At 40.4% G+C, this 21,813-nt stretch overlaps 1 protein-coding gene across 1 annotated transcript; it reads right to left on the bottom strand.

Annotated features, from left to right (window-relative positions):
• Nucleotides 1-7,577: 7,577 nt before the first annotated feature.
• tmem256 (transmembrane protein 256) lies at nt 7,578-11,450 on the bottom strand. The gene is made up of 4 exons (XM_030753742.1): nt 11,354-11,450; nt 10,725-10,762; nt 9,227-9,307; nt 7,578-8,164 (listed from the first exon to the last, which is right to left on the bottom strand). The coding sequence occupies exons 1-4, from the start codon at nt 11,433-11,435 to the stop codon at nt 8,021-8,023; spliced, it is 345 nt and encodes a 114-aa protein (XP_030609602.1). The 5' UTR covers nt 11,436-11,450; the 3' UTR covers nt 7,578-8,020.
• Nucleotides 11,451-21,813: the final 10,363 nt, after the last annotated feature.

Below are 21,813 nucleotides of genomic sequence, written 5' to 3'. Positions count from 1 at the left end.
CAGAGTAAAAAAAAAAAAAGATCAACATTTGATGCACAATTTTTTTCTGAAATAAACTGGGTCAAAATCACTGTATGCATAAAGGGCTGAAAATACACACCTAATATTTGGCTCCTTTACCTGTGTTTCCCGATTTCTTGGCAGCTAGCATTGTGTGCATACTTAATGTGATTGTGTGTGTGTGTGTGTGTGTGTGTGAAATCAAGCACATGCATGCCTCCTTAACAGAACTTAAATAATACATTTAGGTGTTCCAGTACAAGTAACTTAATAATCAGTAAAGTATTTAACACAATCAGCTGAGTTTCTTGTCCTGCAGATGGACTCCAGCTTCGTGGTGTCTGAAAGCAGCAATCCATGCTAGCCCTCGTTCTGCTGTGCAGCCTTGTTGATCTTGATGAAGAAGCATATGAACCAGGGCTCCTCCTGCTGGAGATTCTGGTTAGCGGGACCCTCTTGTCGGCAGTGGAGCAACAAAGTACAACAAGAACTATTCTAGGACTAGTCTCACAGTGGGACAAGTGACTCAAGCAGCTAAATCATATGAGAAAACCACCAAAACATCCGGCAGAGAAAACATGGATGAAAAATATAAACAGCTAAAATAGCCAAATATACTTGGTCAGCCATTAATATAAACGGGTGCTTTCCTAGGTAAAGTCTACGTGTGAGAATCACTGCTTTGCAAGTTGCCCCTTGACCAGGCGCTTTGTTAGCCATTAACAAGCTGGTGGTAGAGGCCATTTAAAGTGGTTGCCTTCCTAGCGCAGACTGGACTTTTAGGTCTAGTCCACATATTTTTAATAGGTTTGATATCAGGAATAATTGCAAAAATGAAAAATTCATTGCAAATTGCTTTGTAGAACTGCAGATCGTAGAGTTTTGTAATATTATTTATGCAACATAATCCCAACCACTGTTTGCCATTATCTTTACCATCCCAGCTGTCTAATAACAATTCCCAGACATCGCATTACTCTGTGAGACGGCTGCTGATGACAGCGGTAACAATAGCAGCTCCCTCCGGTGTCATCCCTTTAGCTCCTGTGACGCATTGCCATCATGACTGTGCTGCAGAGTGAAGCGAAAAGATTGGGTATAAAGCCGTGAAAAGGGGGCTGAAGTGATGGGGCCTCGATGTCCACTGAAGTGAGGGTATAATCTATCTGAGGGTGTGATATCATTTAAGTGGCTTGAAAAGGTCAGAGGGGGGACCAGGATGTGGGAGCACTCGGGACGGCCATTACAGTCATTCCGCTTCACTGTGCGAGCCGCTGCGTCCTGATTGATGCCTTTGAGAGAGGATTTGGCGCTGCTGTGGTGGGCATTATACAGCATGCTCTTTAATATATTGCCCGTGTGTGTCTGTGGATAGGTGTTTGTGTGTCTCCTGGTCCATGTGAGTGAGAGGGAGGAAGCTTTGGGTAATCAAGTAGCCTAGCCAAAGATGGCCTAGCCAGAGAGTTTCATTCAGGCGTTCAGATTGGGGATCTGATGAGTGCACATCAATCCATAGCCAGCCTCTCAATTCCTATAAGCTCACTATCACCTTACTCGTTCATGACTGATAACACTCACAGAACCACTCTCTTCATGTTTTGACCAAAATAAGCCCCACCACCACACACTCACACACACACACACATAGAAGAAGCTGATGTAATTAAATCTGTCTGCAGGGTAAGATGAGAAAAAGGCCAAAGCAGAGGAAAAAATGGGGAACATTTTTGACTAAATAATATATTCTTGAGTTGAGGGGGAATAAAAGGAGAGGAATGCTTGTGAAGTGCAGAGGAAGTCCCTGGAGGTATAATTAACAATATCTACCGTTAGTATCTTTGCCTCTGCTTTCTCCCAAGCTCACAACAGTACAGACTGAGGCAGAGGCAAAAGCAGACAGACGTTCTGCCCATGGGTCTGCCTCTGTAATCCATCCTGCTTCATGGATTAAACAGCAGCACACAACACATTAAAACCACACTCAATCAAAGGGCATTTAGTGTACTTTTTGACACGTATCACTCGCCCATGTAATAGGACGTGTAAATCATAACAGGTGCACCCACTGGGCCTTTTTTCACAAAAGACACTTTAATATGTCACAGTCGGAAAAGCTGCTGCTGTTTTAGGATCCTGGTGTCGTACACACTGTCATGGCTGACTAGGACACTAAATAGAACTGAGCTAATGCTATTAGTAACAGATTTGCTTTTCCTACAGGGAGGAGTACAGTTAAATCAGTCTACAAAGGAAGTGATGAAACAAAGAGATTAACACCTCTGTCACAGCTGCCTGTAAGATTTGAAGCTACTGCCAGCAGCTAGCATAAACACTCAATGACTTGGTAAATGGCAAGTCTTAGCTCTGACTGGTTGCCATGTGGCTATTGTAAATTGCAGTGTTGGGTGTAACACATTACTGTAATCATATTAGTAATGTAGTAATGTAATGTGTTACTGTACTAAGTTCAGTAATCACATTGCAATTACAATTATGTAATTACTTATTTTAGAAAGGTTCTTCAGTTATCTGCATGTCAGGCAAACATGCTAACACAACGCTAGCGAAGAACCCAGAGCGATGATAAAGCTGAGTGTACGCTGACTCCAGCCCAGCAGACAGACCATGAACTTCAACAGGCAACAAAAGCCTCCATTTCTACCTGTTCATGTTTCTACAGTAGAATCGCTGTTGTGATGGCTTCGAAGTCTCATTGGACCAGTTTTAAACTTTTCTTTGTGTTGTCGGCTTTGTGTTCGAACTTAAACGCTAAAAGAAAGATCTCGTGTGTCCTCATTAGGATACGGGTTTGTCACCGTGTGGGACTGTAGCCTAAGGTTTATATTGTTAGCTGGTAATTATGTCATAATGCCCTTTACATCACTTTCGCTGAGTGATGTGAAAGTGATGTAAATTCACCCGGCACTGGTAAATTATGATTTGTGCAATCATACAACAGCGTGTGTATTGATGTGTTTTTGGTTTTAAAGAAGGGCTTCATTTGATTTACACACACACCACAGAATCATATAAATCTTACGGTGTGGCACTGATCTTACAGTAGCCTATATAAACCTCAGTGCTGAGATTTTTAATGTTTTTAACAAGTGGCAACCTCTGAGGCTAAAAATGAAGCCAACTCACGAGTGGTAAAAACTGCAGTTCTTCTAATGGCCACTTGAGGCTGGCTTTAAAAGTGATCCACAGTCTCACATATTTGCCTGGGAAAGAAACTATTCTAGCCTTCGTGGATAATTTCCCTGTTAATAACAACTGCACAGTGGGGGATTGTTTTAATAACTCACCCATATGGATAAAGGTAATGCTTAAATGTTTGTGATGTTGGTGCCTTTTAAAAGATTTTTAAGGGAAATATCTGACTAATGTCAGATATGGTTTGCTTTTTAGAACAGACGATACATGAATGTTCTGCTTTAGTTTCTAGCCATTAAAAAAAAAAAACAAAAACACTAATGGTGGCAGCAAAAATGCTATAGTTGCTCCAGCATGCACTGTGGAGTCAGAAACAAATGGCTGACGTCACAGTGGCTATGTGCATCTTTCATATACAGTCTATGACAGGAAGGGCATCCAGTGTAAAAATCTGAAAAATCTAATATGTGGAGCTACCCCCCGTAATGACCCTTTGTGAATAAGGTAGTAGCTTCTCTTGTTTGAAACATTACAACAATAAGAAACAAACATGGAGCCTGCCTGCTGTGCTGGAAATGGATCTGCTGAAAGGTAAACCAAGAGTCTTGGAAGAAGGAGGAACAAGGGGAAATTATCAATTGTATTGATGGAGACTGAGCCCCTGAAATTAATCATTTCTGAGTCCTCAGTATTTTCAGTAAACATTTTCAAGGTCAAAATATAAATGATTTTTAGTTGTTGTACAGATATGGTGCAAATTCCTAAATTAAATGTAGGATTTGTATTAGCAGAAGATCCAACTGCAAATGTTTGCCCCGGGGATCAATAGATTAATTGATGATAGAAGGTAAAATAGATTCATCAAACGTGTGGGTGTTTGTTTAATGAATTAAGCAAACTTGCATTTTATATTGTAATTAAATATATATATATATATATATTTTTTTTTTTTAAACTCCAGTTATCTACTTTAAAGGCACTGTAAACTGAGCCCAGTTAGAAAAAAAAAGCAAAGAAATACCAAGCACCCTTTGTACACACACTGAGAGGCTCCGTCTGAATTACCTTGTGAGATTATGGCTCAGACAGGAGGGTCTCCCTTTATCCCACTTTCCATTTCACCCTCCCTCATGTGCTCACACATTAAATGTGTCTTGCCACAGCAGAACTCTGTGATCCAGTAAATAGATTTTAACACCGAGTTGTGCTGCTGACAGCAACAGGATCCACCCATGTGAACGTCAGCTGTAGATGAGAGAAATAAATAACCCTAAAATAAGACTGCTGTGTGAACTTGTAGCTCACATCTTGTTAAAAAAAAAAAGCACATGATTTTCTCCTTAAATATTTAACAAGTGGCTGAAATTTTGATGATTGTGCTTCAAATATGCATCCGACAGAGTGGAACACCCTGTAACTTTCAGTAAGGTGTCTCCCATAAGCTTGAAAGTTGTGACTGGGTGTCAGAGCTTTCTCTTGTGTGCTTGCTTGGTCCCCAAGAGCAGAATACTTCTCGGTAGCTACTTAATTCTAATGAGGGTTTTATGAGTCATGATCAAGAGCTCATTGGCAACGTGTTCAGTCAATAGCACCTTCTCTTTTGAGCACAGCCTCGGCTTATGTGCCGACCCCGGCAAATTGACCCAGAGATTTATACAGCTATTTTCTAAAGGTCCCCATTCATGGGCCTACAGTCAGGAAGGAGAATTAGTGTTTCAATGGATTTGAGTTTCAATTTGAATGGCGAGCGGTTGGAACATGGTCCTGGCTAACAGGAGGCCATTGCTAAAGAACTCTTTTGTGTTCTGCCACTCAGCGGCTCAAACGCTCAGGGCTGTGAATAAGGTCAGCGCTGCAAAAGACACAGTTTCTTCTGGCTGCCTTAAGTGGTGAATCCTGTGAGTTTATCTATCCTTTACTGAAACCAACACACTGTAGATGCCCATTGAACTAGCACTACAGTTAGTCAGTGTTGTGTTTCTTCCAGTCAGATGAATGTGCACACACCAAACCTGGGAGTGATCTGAAGTGTTGTCCATGTATGGTAACAACAGTGGGAGAAATTAGTCATCAGATTTGTAACTAAAGCTGCTTTAACATGTGCACTCCTATAGCTGTCACATGTAGCATGCAACACATATGTTCTCACTACTGGAAATACTCCTTTTGTTTTAGGCAAGCACGCTGCTTAGTCGAATGTACAGGAAGACCACTCACTACCAATGACTTCACCAGACTACTGCCTTCAGCTACTCTCACAATGCGTTCTCATGTTGCAAACTGACATCCGCAGACTCGGTAGAAGGAAGCTGGTACTGTAGGTTAAAAATATTCAATGTCCAATCTGGCTGTTTTGGACATTTGGATTCTCATTTGCTAGATAATAACCAGATAATATCCAGAAATGTACAGAGCCGCAATATGTGTGATAGTGACTTTTGATATCATGAGACACAAAGCACTCTTCTGAGCTAAAGCACATGCTAACATGTTTTTGTTCTTAGTGTGCGACCATTACACACAAAGATTGACAGGGTCAAAACAAACAAAAGAACATAGTCTTACTGTGCTAGCAGAAAGTTCAATGGGTCAACATTTACTTATCATCTTTCAATAACATATTTGACTAGTTTGTGCATCTGGACCTAGCATGACATCAGCAGGTTTATCAAGAATGTTGCCACTTCACGATATATATATATATATATATATATATATATATATATATATATATATATATATATATATATATATATATATATATATATATATATGCTTAATGATAAATAGGCCCCTCAGAGTGATTCCTGGACCCTCCAGCAGCACAGCATAGTCTCTGGAGATCTGCTTGTTGAGATCTGAGAGCAGAGGGATGTGGGTGTTTCCCAAGCCACCAGCCTTTCGTGGGGTGTTGATCCATGCTATATATATATATATATATATATACAGGTATACATACCACAGAGAGCATATACAATGAAATATAGCTTCTGGTTCTGAAAGGTCAAGCCAAAGTGCCTTAAACCTGCATTCTTTTTAATAGCCACTTTTGTTTTGCTTCCATGGACTCAGACTTCCTTGTAATTTTTAAAGCTACCTTGAGTTGGTCCAGCTACTGTTTGGTGTAGCTTCATCAGAAATGGTCTCAGTGGAAGGGTGGCTGTCAAGACGCCATTCTTAAGGAAGGGAAACAGGGAGAAAAGGTTGAGGCATGCCAAATAACACAAGGCTGAACCTCAATGGTGTTAAGGAGTGATGAATCCAAATCTAAAATTTTTGGTTTAGGGTGTGATAAAGAATAAAGGCAGTCATACCAAATATTGACTTTAAAGCTCATTAGAATTGTACAAACTCTGTTTTTGCCTTATACACTGCAGTTCCATGGAGGTTTGCACATTTTTCAATAGATCGCTGCACCTATTTCCCATTTTTTTAGATAAATATAAAGAAATCATGGGTGATTGTATGAATTGTATGTTATCAGCGCTTTTACACAATCCAACAAATGGTGTTGCTGCCTCTGGTGCCAATCCAGGGCCTAGTTTCTGTCAGAAAGTGCGTCTCTATGCCACATGTTAACAGTTTCTCCTAACAGGTAGCTTCTGCAATATCGTTTACCTTTTTTCTTTTTTAAGTGGTGGGTTGTCTGCACTGCTGTATTTTTTTAATAGTTAGCTACACTAAAAAAAAAGCCCCCCCCCATTGAACTTCTCACAGTCTATAAGGGCCTCTCCATCCTGGCAATTGTGCCCATGGACTGGGGTTTTACAGAAGGTTTTTAAAGGATTTTATGGGGAAATGAGTGCATGCAAAGAACTGAAGAACAATTCTTTTATAGCATTAATAATGCATTGCTGTCCCAAAATCTCACAGCACATCTGGACTTGCCTCACAGCATGTCATTCGGGAATCACCATTCTTATAAAAAAGAAGTGTCAGGTAAATTATCTTAAGACTGCACCACAGTACAATATAAAAACATTTGTAACTATGAATATCTCTAAATGTGTAATCTGCTTGCGACAAGCTGATTATAAACTGATGGTAGAATTCCAACAGTGAAATCCTGCATTTTGATTCAATACTATCAAGATCTAGTCTGTTTTTATTCTAGCAAGACAGCTGAATGAATCAATATTGTGGCAGATGCTTTCCCAAAAGTATTTGTACACTAATTCAGTGTTTCCAGCAAGAAGTGACATTTATTCCTTGATAACTGAAATATGGAAAACTATAGCACACTATTTTTACTGTGTAGGCTATCTTAAGTAACTTATCTTTTGGATGGTGCTGTTCCTGGGCCAGTGGTACAGAGCAGATTGAGATTGTTGAGATTTAACTTGCTGACAAATCACTCCTTGCAGAGGTAAATAAAATCATCCTTGTGAAAAATCAGACACTTCAACATAGCGTATGAAAATCATTTAATTCAAAATCCAACATATGCCATTCTTTATTTTTACAACCAATACTACGTTATTAGTGCATTTTAACTTCTATCGGCTCATTTGTGAGTGTCCTACCAGTGCAAAATTTACATGTCATAAACAAAAATGTTCCATCATAAATTGTTTGGGGGATACAAATCCCCCCATTCATTTTGTATTCAATTTCTTATCCAGTTTAACATTATAGTCAAAGGGCGCCAGCCAGAATCAGACAGCAATGGCAGAAAACTGATACTCCTGTTGTGACCTTATCTCCTGCTGACATCCACGACCCAGGGCAGGCAGTGGTTAGATGGGTGACATTATAACTCAGCACTACCTCACAGCCAACTCTTACAAGTTCTCCAGTTCATTTATTAGCAGTCTGACAGTTTAGTGTCACATTGTGGCTCTCTGGAGAAGATGTAAGCTGTCACAGTTCAGAGAATCATAGCCAGCCATCCAACAATCATAGCTACACCCCCTATGGGAGCCATTTTGCGGAGTCCCGGGTCCCTTGTCAGAGCCTGGTGATATAGAGAGCCACAGAACATCCCCATTCCCGCAATCAAAATGGTACCAGCCTGTGAAGAAGAAATATGTTGAACTTAGTCATTTTAAATCAGTAGGTTTGCAAACACATTGCAGAACGCTGCCATAATGCTCTCCAACGTCTCTGCTGGCTTGTTACCTCGTCCAGTTGCCTGTTGGTCCTAATATTAGCGTTAGCCAGTGTGTGTTCTTAGCCTACTAATACGCTATTAGCTAACATAGTTTATAGTATAATTTATGTTAAGTTTGCCAATTTAACCTATTAACCCACTTCTTAGCGTAACATGTTATTAGCCAGCATATCTTGTTAGCCCACCAAAAAGTTAAATAACGCATCTTATTACCTTACTAATGCGTATTATTAGCAAACATACATTGTTTCCTAACATTTTATTAGCCCACCATTCAGTTAGCTAATGTATGTTATTAGCAAACATATCTTATTAGTTTACCACCACATTACCCAATGTATCTTATCAGCAGACTAATGCATGTTATTAAATATCATTACTTATAATGAATTAGCTAATGTATTGTATTAGCTAATGTATTGTATTAGCTAATGTATTGTATTAGCTTAATACGTGAAAGCATTTTGACACACAAAAACACTGGTTAACTTCTTCATAGGCGGCCACCTTGTGTAAACATCCTAAAAATCAGGCTGATACTATTCACGTTTCATGTTTTTTGCCCATATATTGCCAACTCATAATAACATTATTAGACAGCAGGGGAATATGCCTGCTTAAAAGTACAGATAATGGACCAATGACATTTGAGCCAACTGGGAATGGCTACTATTTTTTCCTTGGCTGAATTTGTCTGGATAATGTGTCCTTTCACAGTCAATCCACAAACAAATTTATGCTCACACTGTCAATTTTATCATTTATAATGTAACAAAAAAAAAAAAACAGAAAAAAAAACAACCTTTAATCACATTCCACTATTAGCTACAAGGTGCAACAATCTTTGCAGGGTAATGTCTCTGAGTGAGGACAGACAGGTAACACCATATAACACTATCCCAGTAGATCCATTTTAAAGGATAGTTAAGTGCCTCCAGCCCTGAGTGAGGCTTCTGTACTTACCACAGCAGGTTTGCCACAGTGAGCAGCACCCAGCAAGGCCAGGCTGTGGTAGAAATGGTACTTGTTGGCGGTCTCAAAAAGCTGGAGAGGCACACAGAGAGGCAGAGAGCTTTCAGAGGAATTCTGCCCTTTCCAGCCACTCTTCAAATTCAGTGAATCAAACATTTTCTGGAAAGGCCTTTTATTATCGAGTGAAGAAGTGGACATTTAATGATCCACTATCAGGCACCACTTACACCATTTTTATCCATCAGCCCAAGTTCAGACTGAAAAGTATATTATCCTGAAAGAGGAATCTTTTTCCTGTCTTCTTGCATTTATAAAGTTTACTCCAGATTAACAGAGTAATTTACATGTATAAAAATATCTATTAGCACCTTTTAGCTTTCTGGGAGTAAAAGAATTAAGAAAAACAAAAGACAGTCAAACAGTTCATCTAACTATAATTAGGGTTGCACCAACTGGGCTGATACAAACACTGATGTTTAGAATAATGTGGCCAGTAGTAGATGCAGCTTTTTTCCTTTCTCATTTGGATTTTGTAATCATGGACTTCTTTTTTGTGTAGAGTCTGCATGTGACAGTCTGGGTTTTCACCAGGTACTCAAGCTTCCTTCCACAGTCCAAAGATATACATGTTAGGTTATCTGGTTGTAAATTGGCCACAGGTCTCACCCAGTGTCAGCTAGGATGGGGTCCAGCAGCCCTCTCCCCTAGAACCTTAGCTGGATAAGGGGTCTTTCAGCCGCCACTACTGACACCAATCACAAAGCTGCCATTAACCCATACCAATATTTGGCCAGTGTACTGTAGGTATGCAGCAAACCCCCATTACTGCCCAGCAGCACTTCGGCAGGAGCCTCGTTTTGGATTTTGCCAAGGGCGTTTCAGGGAACTGCACAATCACCAGACTTCTATACAGGAACTGATAACGTAGTGCACACCATCAGTGACCTGTGTGTTTTTTTAGGCTTTGATTTCAAGCTGCCATTTTTCTACAATTCACCTTCAAAAATTTGCATTAAAATAGCTAACAAAACAACCCATTCACCTTATTTTGATGTATTATTCTTTATGCCGTGGACAGTATTTGTGCTAATTTTGAGCAAATTCTATCAGCTACCAGTCCACATTTTTGCACCAGCCACAACATGGGTCAGGATCAGTCACATCAAATTAGAATGATATTTAATGAATTCATCAATGAAATAAGCTTTTTAGCAATTTAGTCTTTAAAAACTTTTGATAAGCTTTCCACTGATATCACTGCCACAAATAACTTCCTTATTTGTCCTAGAAAAGTGATCTTGGTAATATTTGAAAGGTCTTTTTAAGATTTTTCTGATATCAGATTCATAAAGATTTCAAAATGTTCGCCACATACCTATGTATTGGTGTACCCCTGACTACAACCCAGTCTTAAAACTGACCATAACCTCTGCTAAGACCAGGAGAGAAACTGAATTTGGGGAAAGTGTCAGAAAATCCTAGAACATACCACTACTTGGTAGTCATCAGGATCTGTGTTTTTGAAACCTAAAACACAAAGAAAAACAGAAAAATTAATGGATGCAGTATGTTAGATGAAATGTTACTTCTTATTGCAGACATCGTGCGTATCATGATGACAGTCACAATCAACAGGCCTCACTTATTTTATTACTTAATGATTCACACACCCTCAAGTCATGTTCCTTAATACTGGTATTGTGGTAGGATGGACGCGACAGATAACCAGGTTAGTGTGTAATCCTAATCAACCGGCCTCAAATCCACATTTTAAAAATTAGCCAATCATTCAGCCATTCCCCGCATGTACACTGTTGACCCACTAACGGCCCTCTTTCGCCATTACACCCTGGAGTCACCTTGATTACGAAATTGGTTCTTTTTACTAAAAAACGTGATGTTTCGACGGTTTATTGAAAGCCGAATTAAGCGTCAGCCTGATTAGCATTAGCAGCATATATGTGTTGTTGCTATTCAGTTAAGTAGCCGTGTGGTGAGGAAGCAAACTTTAAGTCGACATGTTTGGGTACCAAGGCTGGCGCCGTAAGCTTCAACGTGACAAGTGTTTCACGACCGTTCAGCTGAACGACAGCTACAGAGAGCAGGACAGTCCCGTACCGTGAGCCCCGTATGCTCCAGCTCCCACTGCCGAGGCTCCTGACAGAGCTGCCAACCTCCGAACCACCACAGAAGCGGTCATGTTTTGGTTTGTAGGTGTCGCACGGGCGGAAGACGGACTGACGGCGGTGCTGCCTTCACAGCCTGCATGTACAATCAGACTTCTCAACTCCTTAATCACAGACATAGGCAGTAGACAGGATTATGGATTGCCCATGGGGGATAAATGAAAACGACCAAGCACTGAAAGAAAATGTAAAAGCAATACGCTGTATCCACAGTGTTATAACTGCATGGAAACGGGGAAATTTGTTGATATCACTTGACATTTGCATACCAAAATGACTGTAACATACATGCAAATAAGTAGCATATTGTAATGATCTGCAGTTATACTAACTAATGACTTCACAGTGAAGTCTCTCCTTTTGGCTATTTGCTGCTGTGTGTTTATTTAATCGGCCATTTGTTTCCTTATTTCCAGCATTTGAGTCCTTGAAAGCAGCAATGGGACAGCTTTGGGCTTCCTGGCGCATTTGAACCAAAATGGTACCAAGCTGATCTGACCCTGACACCCAGTCCTTTCAGCACCTTTATATTTTGCATAGAAAATCAGATACACTTTATGCTTTATCCCTGATTTGTTTGAGTCCTCATCTCTGAAATACATTATCCATTAAAATTTTAGTATTGTTCTGCATTTTATGAATAATTGATTTTCCCCAGGGAAGGGTAGAAAAGGCTTAAGAAAGTGGCTTATTTTGCCCCCCTTTCCCCCTCAGCAGCAATTGCCACATTCCACTGAATGACAGGCTCAGGGATGCAGAGGGTTCATTAGTGTGTGGTACTTTTCAATTTGTCTGTCACTGCAATTTTGGGCAAAACCAGTGATGTTCTCTTTGGTGAGCTATTCCTAATGTGTGATCTATTTCCCTGTCAGTAGAGGTGTTGAAGACCAAGGTTGATGCTATCCCTTTGATAAAGATACACTAATCCCAGTAGATCCTGCCAAAAGGGGGAGCTCTATTGCTTTCTCATCTGCCAAAATCTGTGGATAGGTTGTGTGTGTGTGTAGGTGTGTGTGTGTGTGTGTGTGTGTGTGTGGGCACATGAAGGGGCAGGGGGACTTCGTCCAATTATCATCCCGAAATTACACAGGGTCACACTGCATTACTGGAGTCGCTAAACCGCAGTTTCCGTTGAACCTCGTCCTTAGCTGACTTTGACACAGCATTAACACAGTGCATACAATTAACACATTTTAATGACCATGTCGCTAATTAAAAATAAGCCTTATGAGTCGCAAGCATTCATCATCAACTGTGAACTGAACCCAGTGTGTGTGTGTGTGTGTGTGTGTGTGTGTGTGTGTGTGTGTGTGTGTGTGTGTGTGTGTGTGTGTGTGTGTGTGTGTGTCCTCTTTGGGTTTTAATCTAAGTCTGTCATGAGCATGTGAACTTTTTTTCTTTTTTTTTTGTCTTTTGGTATGATTTCTAGCTCTGCCGGCATATAGGGTTATATGCAGAGGAATGTTGTGCTTACCCTGCAAACACAGGTCATTTTCATTCTGGCCCATGGCAGATGGGACAGCAAGGACAACAATAAAGTGTGGCTTTACATCTTGTTTTCACAGACAAGCAGCAAATTATCTCTAAGTCCCAGCAGCAGTGTGCTGTGAGGTTCCTCCAAGAGCCAACATCCATCTCACTTCAGCCTGCCTGCCTGTCTTCTTCTCTGCTCTCCAGTGACTGCTTTACTCCTCGCCAATCCTCGGTGTGTGTTTGAGTCAAAGTGTGTGCGTGTTTGTGTCTGATCTCTTCAGATTGTTTGCCCCTGGCCTGTCTTGTTGTGATCAAGCTACCCTCCAAGGAAACCATCAGTTCTTGGGGGGGGGGAAAAAGAACATTACTTCATGCAAATGGGAACCGGTAGATCGTCTTGCAACCTATACATTTACATAGCAGTCGCATGTTTGTGCAGCCAATAAACAGTATACAAATACTATATGGCCAAAGTCCACTGGTCCATCTGAAGCCTTGAGTGGGGTGCTTTCACTATTGCCATGTTGGTGAAAATCCCAGAAAAGCCTTCAGCTGATGTGAAACGTTACGGTGAGAGTACTACCAGGGACTTGAAAGAGAGATCATATTTCTCTCATACTGGCTTCTCTTCATTGGCTCCCCTTGAATCCTTTAATAGCAGCAATCGCCACCAATATATCCTTTACCTGCCCTTACTTTCCGTGGACAGCTGGTTAGCGCAGAGTGTATCACCAGAGACGTCTGATCAATGAATTACCGTAATTATTTTCTGTTCAAAGGGAATTCTTCCTCCCCACTTGTCACCAAGTGCTGCTAATAGGAGACTGTCTGCCTTTGTTGGGGGTTTTCTCTTTAACATTGTAGGGTCTTTACCTTACAATATAAAGCACCTTGAGGTGACTGCTGATGTGAATTGACACTATATAAATAAAAGTGAAATCAGTTTAATTGGCTAACTGTTATCAGTACCAAAATCATCTTTGATTGAAAATGCTAATTGGCTAACTTGCTAAATTACCAGCTAACATGAGCCATCATCTTAACCTGTGTATAATGACAAATGATAATGAGTAATCATGTAATAGTACAAAGTAACAGCAACTATATTGCTTTTTACAATAATAGCCAAATGGGAGCATTTCGCCAGCTAGCCAAAGTTTAGCTATGCAATATTAGTTTCTCATCATGTCCAAGTAAACTTTGTTATTATACTGATACCCAGGTATTTGGTATGTATAATGGTTTATGTTTATGTAACAAAAACATGTAACATTTATGTAAGGTTTATGTAACATAATAGTGCAGGACATTCTTGTGTATGTCTCATTACTGTTTTGGACAATGCTAGCATGTAAAACACAAGCAACAGATAATAAGAATTATAATAACACATTGGCTTTCTGAGGCTACATAAAGCTCTTTAAAAAAAAAGTGTATTCACCAGAAATGTTATTTCTGTTCAACTAAAAACACTGCCTTGGGTTGTTTTGTAAATCCAATTTCCTTGTTAGCTGTATAGTTAGATATGTTTGCTGGTGATGAATCTTTGTTCTCAAAAGAATTTAGGTGTAAGACAAAGAAAGTAGAAACAGGCTGTCTCATCAACATACAAATAAGGATTTCACTTTGTTTTCCTCCTGCAGGTAACAAGACAGATGGAAATGCCTCAGCAAGACCCCAAAGACGTCATTATTTCAAGATATAAGCTACACTCTGAGTGATGCTCTCTGAAATGGAGAACTTGCTTTGTAACAGTGTCATCAATTTAGTCACGTTTACTCATTTTGAGCTTGTCTTGTAGCAAAAATAAAACTAAAACAGGAAAACATAAAATTATGAAATTCCATTTGTGCCAAAGTGATGGTTGTGCTATCCACGTTGGTTGAATGTGGCAAAATATTTGTCTCTGTCTTTTTTACTTTGAACTGTCCTTCAGTTATGAGAATCACTTGGTTGATTGTCCATGTCAGCTGCTCTGCTGACAACACATTTGTCAGTATCACTGTACCTTTTCTTCTGTTATATTGTTCTGCTTGTCAGCCTGAGTCACAGAGGGCTGGAAACTGGTTAGCGACTATCTGGCAACCACTGGGCAACAGTGGTTGCCCCCCAGTAAAGCCTGGTAATCATCAGTCACTAGGTTAAAATGTGCATTCTATGACTGTTTGGTGGTTGCTGGAGGTTGAAATCTGTTGCAAAGAATGTGCTGCACCAAAAACCTTCTTGCGATTGCTTTAGTTACTAGTAGATTGCCACAGTTTTTCAGAAGACACCAACTTGTCTGCAAATGTTTCCCATTTACTCCGAGTTGTAGTGAAACTGGAAAAAAAAAAAAAAAGCAGTGCAAACGGGAAACTGGCAACATTCACCTTCAAAGTAAAAGTTGTACATTAACAACACATTTCAACAGGCATGTCCTTTTATTTGAAAGGAAACTTTCTCCATTTCCACTTAGCGTCACATTTCATGCAGTTTCATGGTGACCTAAGCAATCACAAGGAGGTTTTTGGTGTAGCACCTTCTTTACAACTGATTTCACCTAGCAACAGCCTGCAACCTCCAGCAACCACTTGCCAACCGGTTGGGGAATACACATTTTTTCCCCATATCCTGAGGTTTGCCTGGGAGTTGCTGACCAGTATCCAGGCCTGTGTGACTGAGTCCTAACCACTGTTTGGATTTTGTTTTAGCAGATCTGTCACAATTTTTTTTTTCTACACAGTATTGGACAAACACAAGAAAAATGAGACATTAGAGCAAAATGCTGAAGAACGCAGCCAAATAGGAGGAGGCTTGACAAGTTAGGACTGTGTTGGCAATGACAAGTGTTTTAACTGATGAGCAATCAACATGAATAATCTGTCTGTCAAAATAGTTGTGTCACAACTGAAATCCAGTTCAGTGTCCTAGACTGTTTTGACTTGTGTTCACTCAACATAGACAGTGTGCATGCAAACTTAATTTTAGCACAAATGGAACCTCATGCAAAGAAATCAGAAACAGGGTGCCTGGTTCTTGTGCCGAAAGCTTTGCTTGCTGGGCGGTGTGCTCTCTCTCTCTCTCTCTCTCTCCCGATTTTCAAAAAGAACTGAACATTTTGAAATTCTCCATTAACCTTGATGTGTTTTGACGGCTGCAGCCCATCACTGTCTTCAGCTTGCTTTGAGAAGCTGCAACCACATCCAATTATCTATCCGTTGGGGTGCTTTCATGTCTTCAAGATGTTTAGTCACAAATATGTGTATTGTGCCCCGGTGTCACAGCTTTTCATGCCCCAGCTCCATCGCTCGTCCACGTCATTACATAGCTTTTAGCAAAGAGGAAAGATGGGGGAAGAGAGAAAGACAGAGTGGGGAAGGATAGAGGAGAGAGGGAGGGAGAAGAGTCAGGCCTGTCGAATGACATTTTGTCTGGGTGTCCAGGCTATTGTTTGCTAGGGGAGACAACACCAGTCATTGCTGTTCCACTGGCTGGTAGAGTGACACACACGTACATACCCTGGATCAAAATAGCCTCAGGTACACACACGAACATGCACGATATTTGTCTATATTTTCATGTCAACACTGAAAATAATTGTTTTGTGAGTGTTTTTAACAAAATAGTTTCATTTTCTGCCTTTAGTTGACTGTACAACCTCTGACTGTATGTAGCTCGAAACAATGCAATCAAAGCACATTCACGCTGCCATGATATTAAGTCGCTCTGTTCTTAATGTCAGGTTGTTTGTCCCCCGCAGGTATCCACACAATAGTGCATACAAAAACATGCAGGCATGCACAAGCATAAAATCTGAAATATCCACACATACACACACACACAGACATGCTCTTATACACACACAAAGTCACGGTTACAGCAGGCTCCCCACACCGAGCGAGCATAATTAGCGGACTCGTTAAGCTCATCTGCATCTCTCTTCAAAGGAGATCGATGCAAATGGATAGGACTTAGCCACTGGCAGCAATTAGGCCAAAAACATATCCTAGCTGGAGAAACTTGGTTCCACTGAGGCGAAATTGGTTTCATTGTGGGGAATAAATGCATTTTCTGCTCCTGCGCTGAGCACATAATAGAATCCAAACCGAATGCTTTCATTTACTCTCTTGTCAAATCAAGTTCTGTTTAATCACGTTCGGCACCAGCCCTCCTGGTTATCGCATAATCCTGGGCGCTAAGGGGGAACAGAGTTTCATTAGGGAAATGCAACACTATCACCAATTCATTCTGCTAACAAGTCTCGGCTTCGCTGCCATACACTCATGTATCTTATTGCCATTTTATTGTCAAAAAAATTTTACAAACTCTTACATGACCCACACCATGATGACCAACTTGTTGACTTTCTGTCATGGTCCGGGGTCCGGTTGACCCTGTGTGTGCTGCTGTGTCTTTATTTTTGGGGGGGTTTTCTGGTGTTGTGGGATTGGTTATGTTTTGATTTTCTAGTTTCTCGTGTTTACTGGTTTTCTGTTGGGTCTGCGTCTGTCACTTCCTGTTTTATTTTGGCAGTCCCATCTTCCTTGTGTTTCGTGTTGAGTTTTACTTCCTGTGTCATTAGATTTATTCATTTCACCTGTTGTGCCCTGATGTTTCCACTCACCCGTCGTTACCTCCGTGTATTTAAAGTCTCAGTGTTGTTTAGTTCTTCGTTTGGGTCCTCGTCTTTTCTACATCGATGTTGATGGCTGCTGTGTGTTTTGTTTTCGAGTTTCGAGGTTTCTAGTCAGCCATGACACTTTCCCTAAAATTTACCTGGCAACAATTCTGTCCTAATGAGTCGGGTTCTCCACTTTTGATGTTTCCATGTTAACGACTTTTTGACAGGCATGATTTACAAAAATCACTTTAGTTTCCAGGTTTTTGTGTTTCATTGCAGTTTTTTTTATTGCATTAACATCAATCATCAAATTGATTAAAATAATTTACGCTAATTTAGTGACTGCATAGCATTATGAAGGTCATGTTTTGTTTTGATTAAAAACAAACCTTCTAATTTGAAAAAATAACCCTTTATTCCATTTGAATGATGTTTTAGGGCAGGGGTGTCCAAACTCCTGGCCGGCCGCCCACTTCCTGTCCCTCCCCCTACTTCCGGTCTGCGAATTGATGTCAAAAATGACACACAATTTGGCTTCTTTAAAAAAGTAACTTAAAGGGCCAAATTGTACGCCATTTTTTACATCAATTCGCGGACCGGAAGTAGGGGGCGAGGCCAGAAGCGGCCCACGGGCCGGGAGTTTGGGCACCCCTGTTTTAGGGTATGCATTGAAACATATATGTTAATAGAGAGATGGCAGATCTAAGATGACAGCAACCATAACAGTAAAGATATTCTGAAAAATACTTTACAATTTTTTTCCTGACCAGAAACAGTAAAAATATTGAGTCCATAAAAAAAGACATTGGCAAGTTTTTTTGTATACTGATAGTTAAGGGAATACTGCATTACATTTCAGCCAACAAAGCCATACTGATGACATCATAATGACATAATTTTTCATTATAATGAAATTATATTGGTGGTAAGACCTTAAATAGTTTAGGAATGGCAAAGCATAAAAGTGGAGGGCCTCAAAAGCCTCTTTTGCTAAGGTATTTTAGTCTAGAACCGCACATTAGCCTGTTTGTTAGACAAGCACTGTCTTCCCTTAGAGCCACAGTGAAAATACAGTCTGCTGCTTTGAGCACTTTAATGTTTGTGTTTTAATGACTTTGTCTTCACTTTCCCACCAGCCCCACTGCTGAATGTGCAAAAATAACAGTAAAATGACAAAACCGAAGACTTTTTACAATACAAAGAATAATTATCAGCTAAATGATTATTGCTTTCCAACCAAATCATATTTAGGATACAGATCACACACACCATTCATCTTAGCATCACAGTCCTGAAGCATGGATGCTTGTATCTCAGATGCCTCCAGTATTGCAGTAATGTAATATTTCCAGCCCAACATTCCTGTAGAGCACCACAGAGGTCTCCAGACTCTCCAATAAAGTGTCTTCAATCACAGTTTGCAGAGCACCTCCTCATCCATAGAGTGTCTCATGGAGAATGTGCCCCACTCCTCTAGTTCTATAGAGGCAGCAGCTTGTGGAAAAGTCTCCCTGTCCTCCATAAACTGTTCCTCCAGGCCCTCCACTTACTGCTGCTGTAGGTCTTCCAGATCCTCACCCAAAGACACAGCCATACTTGTGTCTGATTTGTCCCAACATGTGTTACAGTCTGGCATCTGCCTCTGGGGCTGAAAAAATAAAGCTGACAAAAGTTAGTTGATCCCCACAGACTAAAATAACGGGCTTTGTACATTTTGTTACAGTCCTTCCAAGAAGGCTGTGTTTCAGTTTAGGTGAGTGAAATTCTATTATTTTATTAGTCTATCACTTAACACTAGTTAGGAAGTATATATATGTCTGTGCTTTTTACCCATGCAGTTCCTGGATGCAGCTTGTTAACAAAGCTTAGTACTAATTGATAACTTACCACTCCACCCTCTGGTCTAAATATGAAGCTAAATGTTTGTGCTTTAAATCCTAACGCAGACTCTCCAAATTCACTGCATTCAGACATCAGTCCCTGTGCAGTGTGCCCGTAGTGCTAGTTTGTTCTGGCATTTTCCTTTTCACATTTATTTCCACCTTTTTTGTTTTTTCAAGAAATCGTGAACTATGCAGCTGCTGGAACTGTGCTGATTTACATGAGTAGGCGCACGAACGGACAGCATGTCCTGTTGTTGATTGTTACCACTTTCCTCATCATCACCATTCCTCACTGAATTACCTGTGTGCATGTGAAGTGGGGTTAAAAAGTCACATGGCGGCATCGTCCTTGGTGCCGTTGTGACTTGGGCCATCCATCTCATTCACCTTACCCTGCTTATTCCTCCCATCTTCCGGCTCAGTCTGTTTTTGCACTTCTAATGAGTCCCCTTCTGAATGCTTGTTTTTCTGCAACGGCATTAGAATTTCCATGCCACAGCTCTGATGGACGCGTATTTGCCAGGAGCTAAATTCACAGCAGAGTGAAAGAGGGGAGGGACGGGTGCCTGCGCCCGTAAGTTCAGCATTATGAATCTTTAAATGTTCTAATGAGACAAATGTTGGCGAAAGTGGTGATCAGCATCCCCCCCAGCATGAATGCCATCAGAGGAGTTAATTAACACAAGAAGAAGGGGCTTGGCTTTTTCAAGGTATCGCACATGGAGAGAGCTGGTCTTTGGATTTTAAGCCTCGCTGTGCAGTGCCCTGATGGACGGGTAGAATTAGCAGTGAAGAATGTAGGAAGTAGCAGGGCTTCTACAGGCTACAACCTGTTTCCTTTTTGTTTGGAAGAAAAGGGAGCAAAGAGGAATAGAAATCTCTGCAAAGGCTTCACGACTTGTTTTTATATATATATATATATATATATATATATATATATATATATATATATATATATATATATATGTACTGGGCTCATTAGTCATCTACCTGGAGAGATGCAGGAGACAGGGAGCAGGAAGTTGAACCAAAGAGGAGATGTGTTTTATTCATGCTTTCATAAAGAGAAAGTATCATGGCAACATTTGCACAATGGAATGGCTTCATATAGAAGTGAACTTTTAATTCTGCTCTGCTCAACTAGCCTAATGGAGCCTAAAATAAAACCTTTCAACCTTTTTTTTTTTTTTAATTATTTACTGCAGTTCCAGCATGTAAAAATACCCCCATACATCCAAGCAAACACCTCAGATATCAGTATGCACGTTTTACTCTAGAGAAATATTGCTTTTGGTTCCTTTCCTATTTTCATTTCCCTAACAGCAACCTTAAAATAAAAAAGAGTGCACCTTAACTATAAAGTTAATCTGTATGCAGCTTTCACAATGAGACTATTTTTTACTGCCGCTATCTAATTGCAAGTCATAATTACCTTTTGCCAAAATGGACAATATATATATGTGTGTGTGTGTGTGTGTGTGTGTGTGTGTGTGTGTTGCTGGCGAGAAGGATGCCTCGAACACCCTACTTAGCCTGGTGCCATCATGACCTAACTTTGGATAAGTGGAGGATGGATGGATGGATGGATTTCAGTGAACCTGTTAGTTTCATATCCTGCAGACATCTGTAAGTCCACTCCTACCTCTCTTTTCACCTCTAATTTGTTCTTCTCCAGCTCCTGAGAATGCATCTGGTGTTGGGTAACCTCGCTTGTGTGCCACTCGGTGCGAGACAGTTAATGTCAGTGGGTTTATCGAAGCTTTTATTTGTTGCCGGTGCTGCTGGAATTTGTCTTGTCTTGTGGAAACAAGGTATAATACCAGGAGTGAACAAAACAGTTAAATTGCAGGACTTTAAACAAAAGTAATGAGCTGAAAGAGATTAAAAGGTATTATAGAACTGATTAAAACAGTAAAGTGGGGTGTTAATTCTCTGCAGCCTTTGTCACCATAACCAGTTGTATAGAAAAATCAACTGATTTAAACTTTTAATGCTCTTGGGTGTTTCCCCTTATCTGAGCCCTCCTTCCTTACATTAACACCTTTTCTAATGAACGAGATACCAGCTCATGGGCTCCCTTTTACAAATTGCATGTAGTATTATCTTTAGTACTTTCTGTTTAATTCTTATCCAGAGCCAGTTTCCCCCACAGGGACCATTAAAGTATCTAATCACCTAATCTAATAACATTGGAAACTTTAAGTGTTTTACACATCACAAGAAAACGATTGCTTTAAGCTGAACGTCATCCATCTGGAACAATGATATAGCTCGTGATAGAGTCATTGAGATGCCTATCATCTGGATATTCTTCCCAGAGGAGCCACTTTCTGCTTTCATTATGTTGATTTAGCTGTGCTCCTTATGGCGCCGCTCAGTTTCTGAATGCTTTGCTCACAAGGCAGCAAGCTGCAAAGGAAAACAAAAGGAAGGCAG

Source organism: Archocentrus centrarchus, chromosome 18 (assembly GCF_007364275.1).
Source record: "Archocentrus centrarchus isolate MPI-CPG fArcCen1 chromosome 18, fArcCen1, whole genome shotgun sequence".
Taxonomy (NCBI): Eukaryota; Metazoa; Chordata; class Actinopteri; order Cichliformes; family Cichlidae; genus Archocentrus; species Archocentrus centrarchus.
The sequence above is the reverse complement of the archived record's forward strand: the minus strand, read 5'-3'. Positions and strand labels throughout refer to the sequence as shown.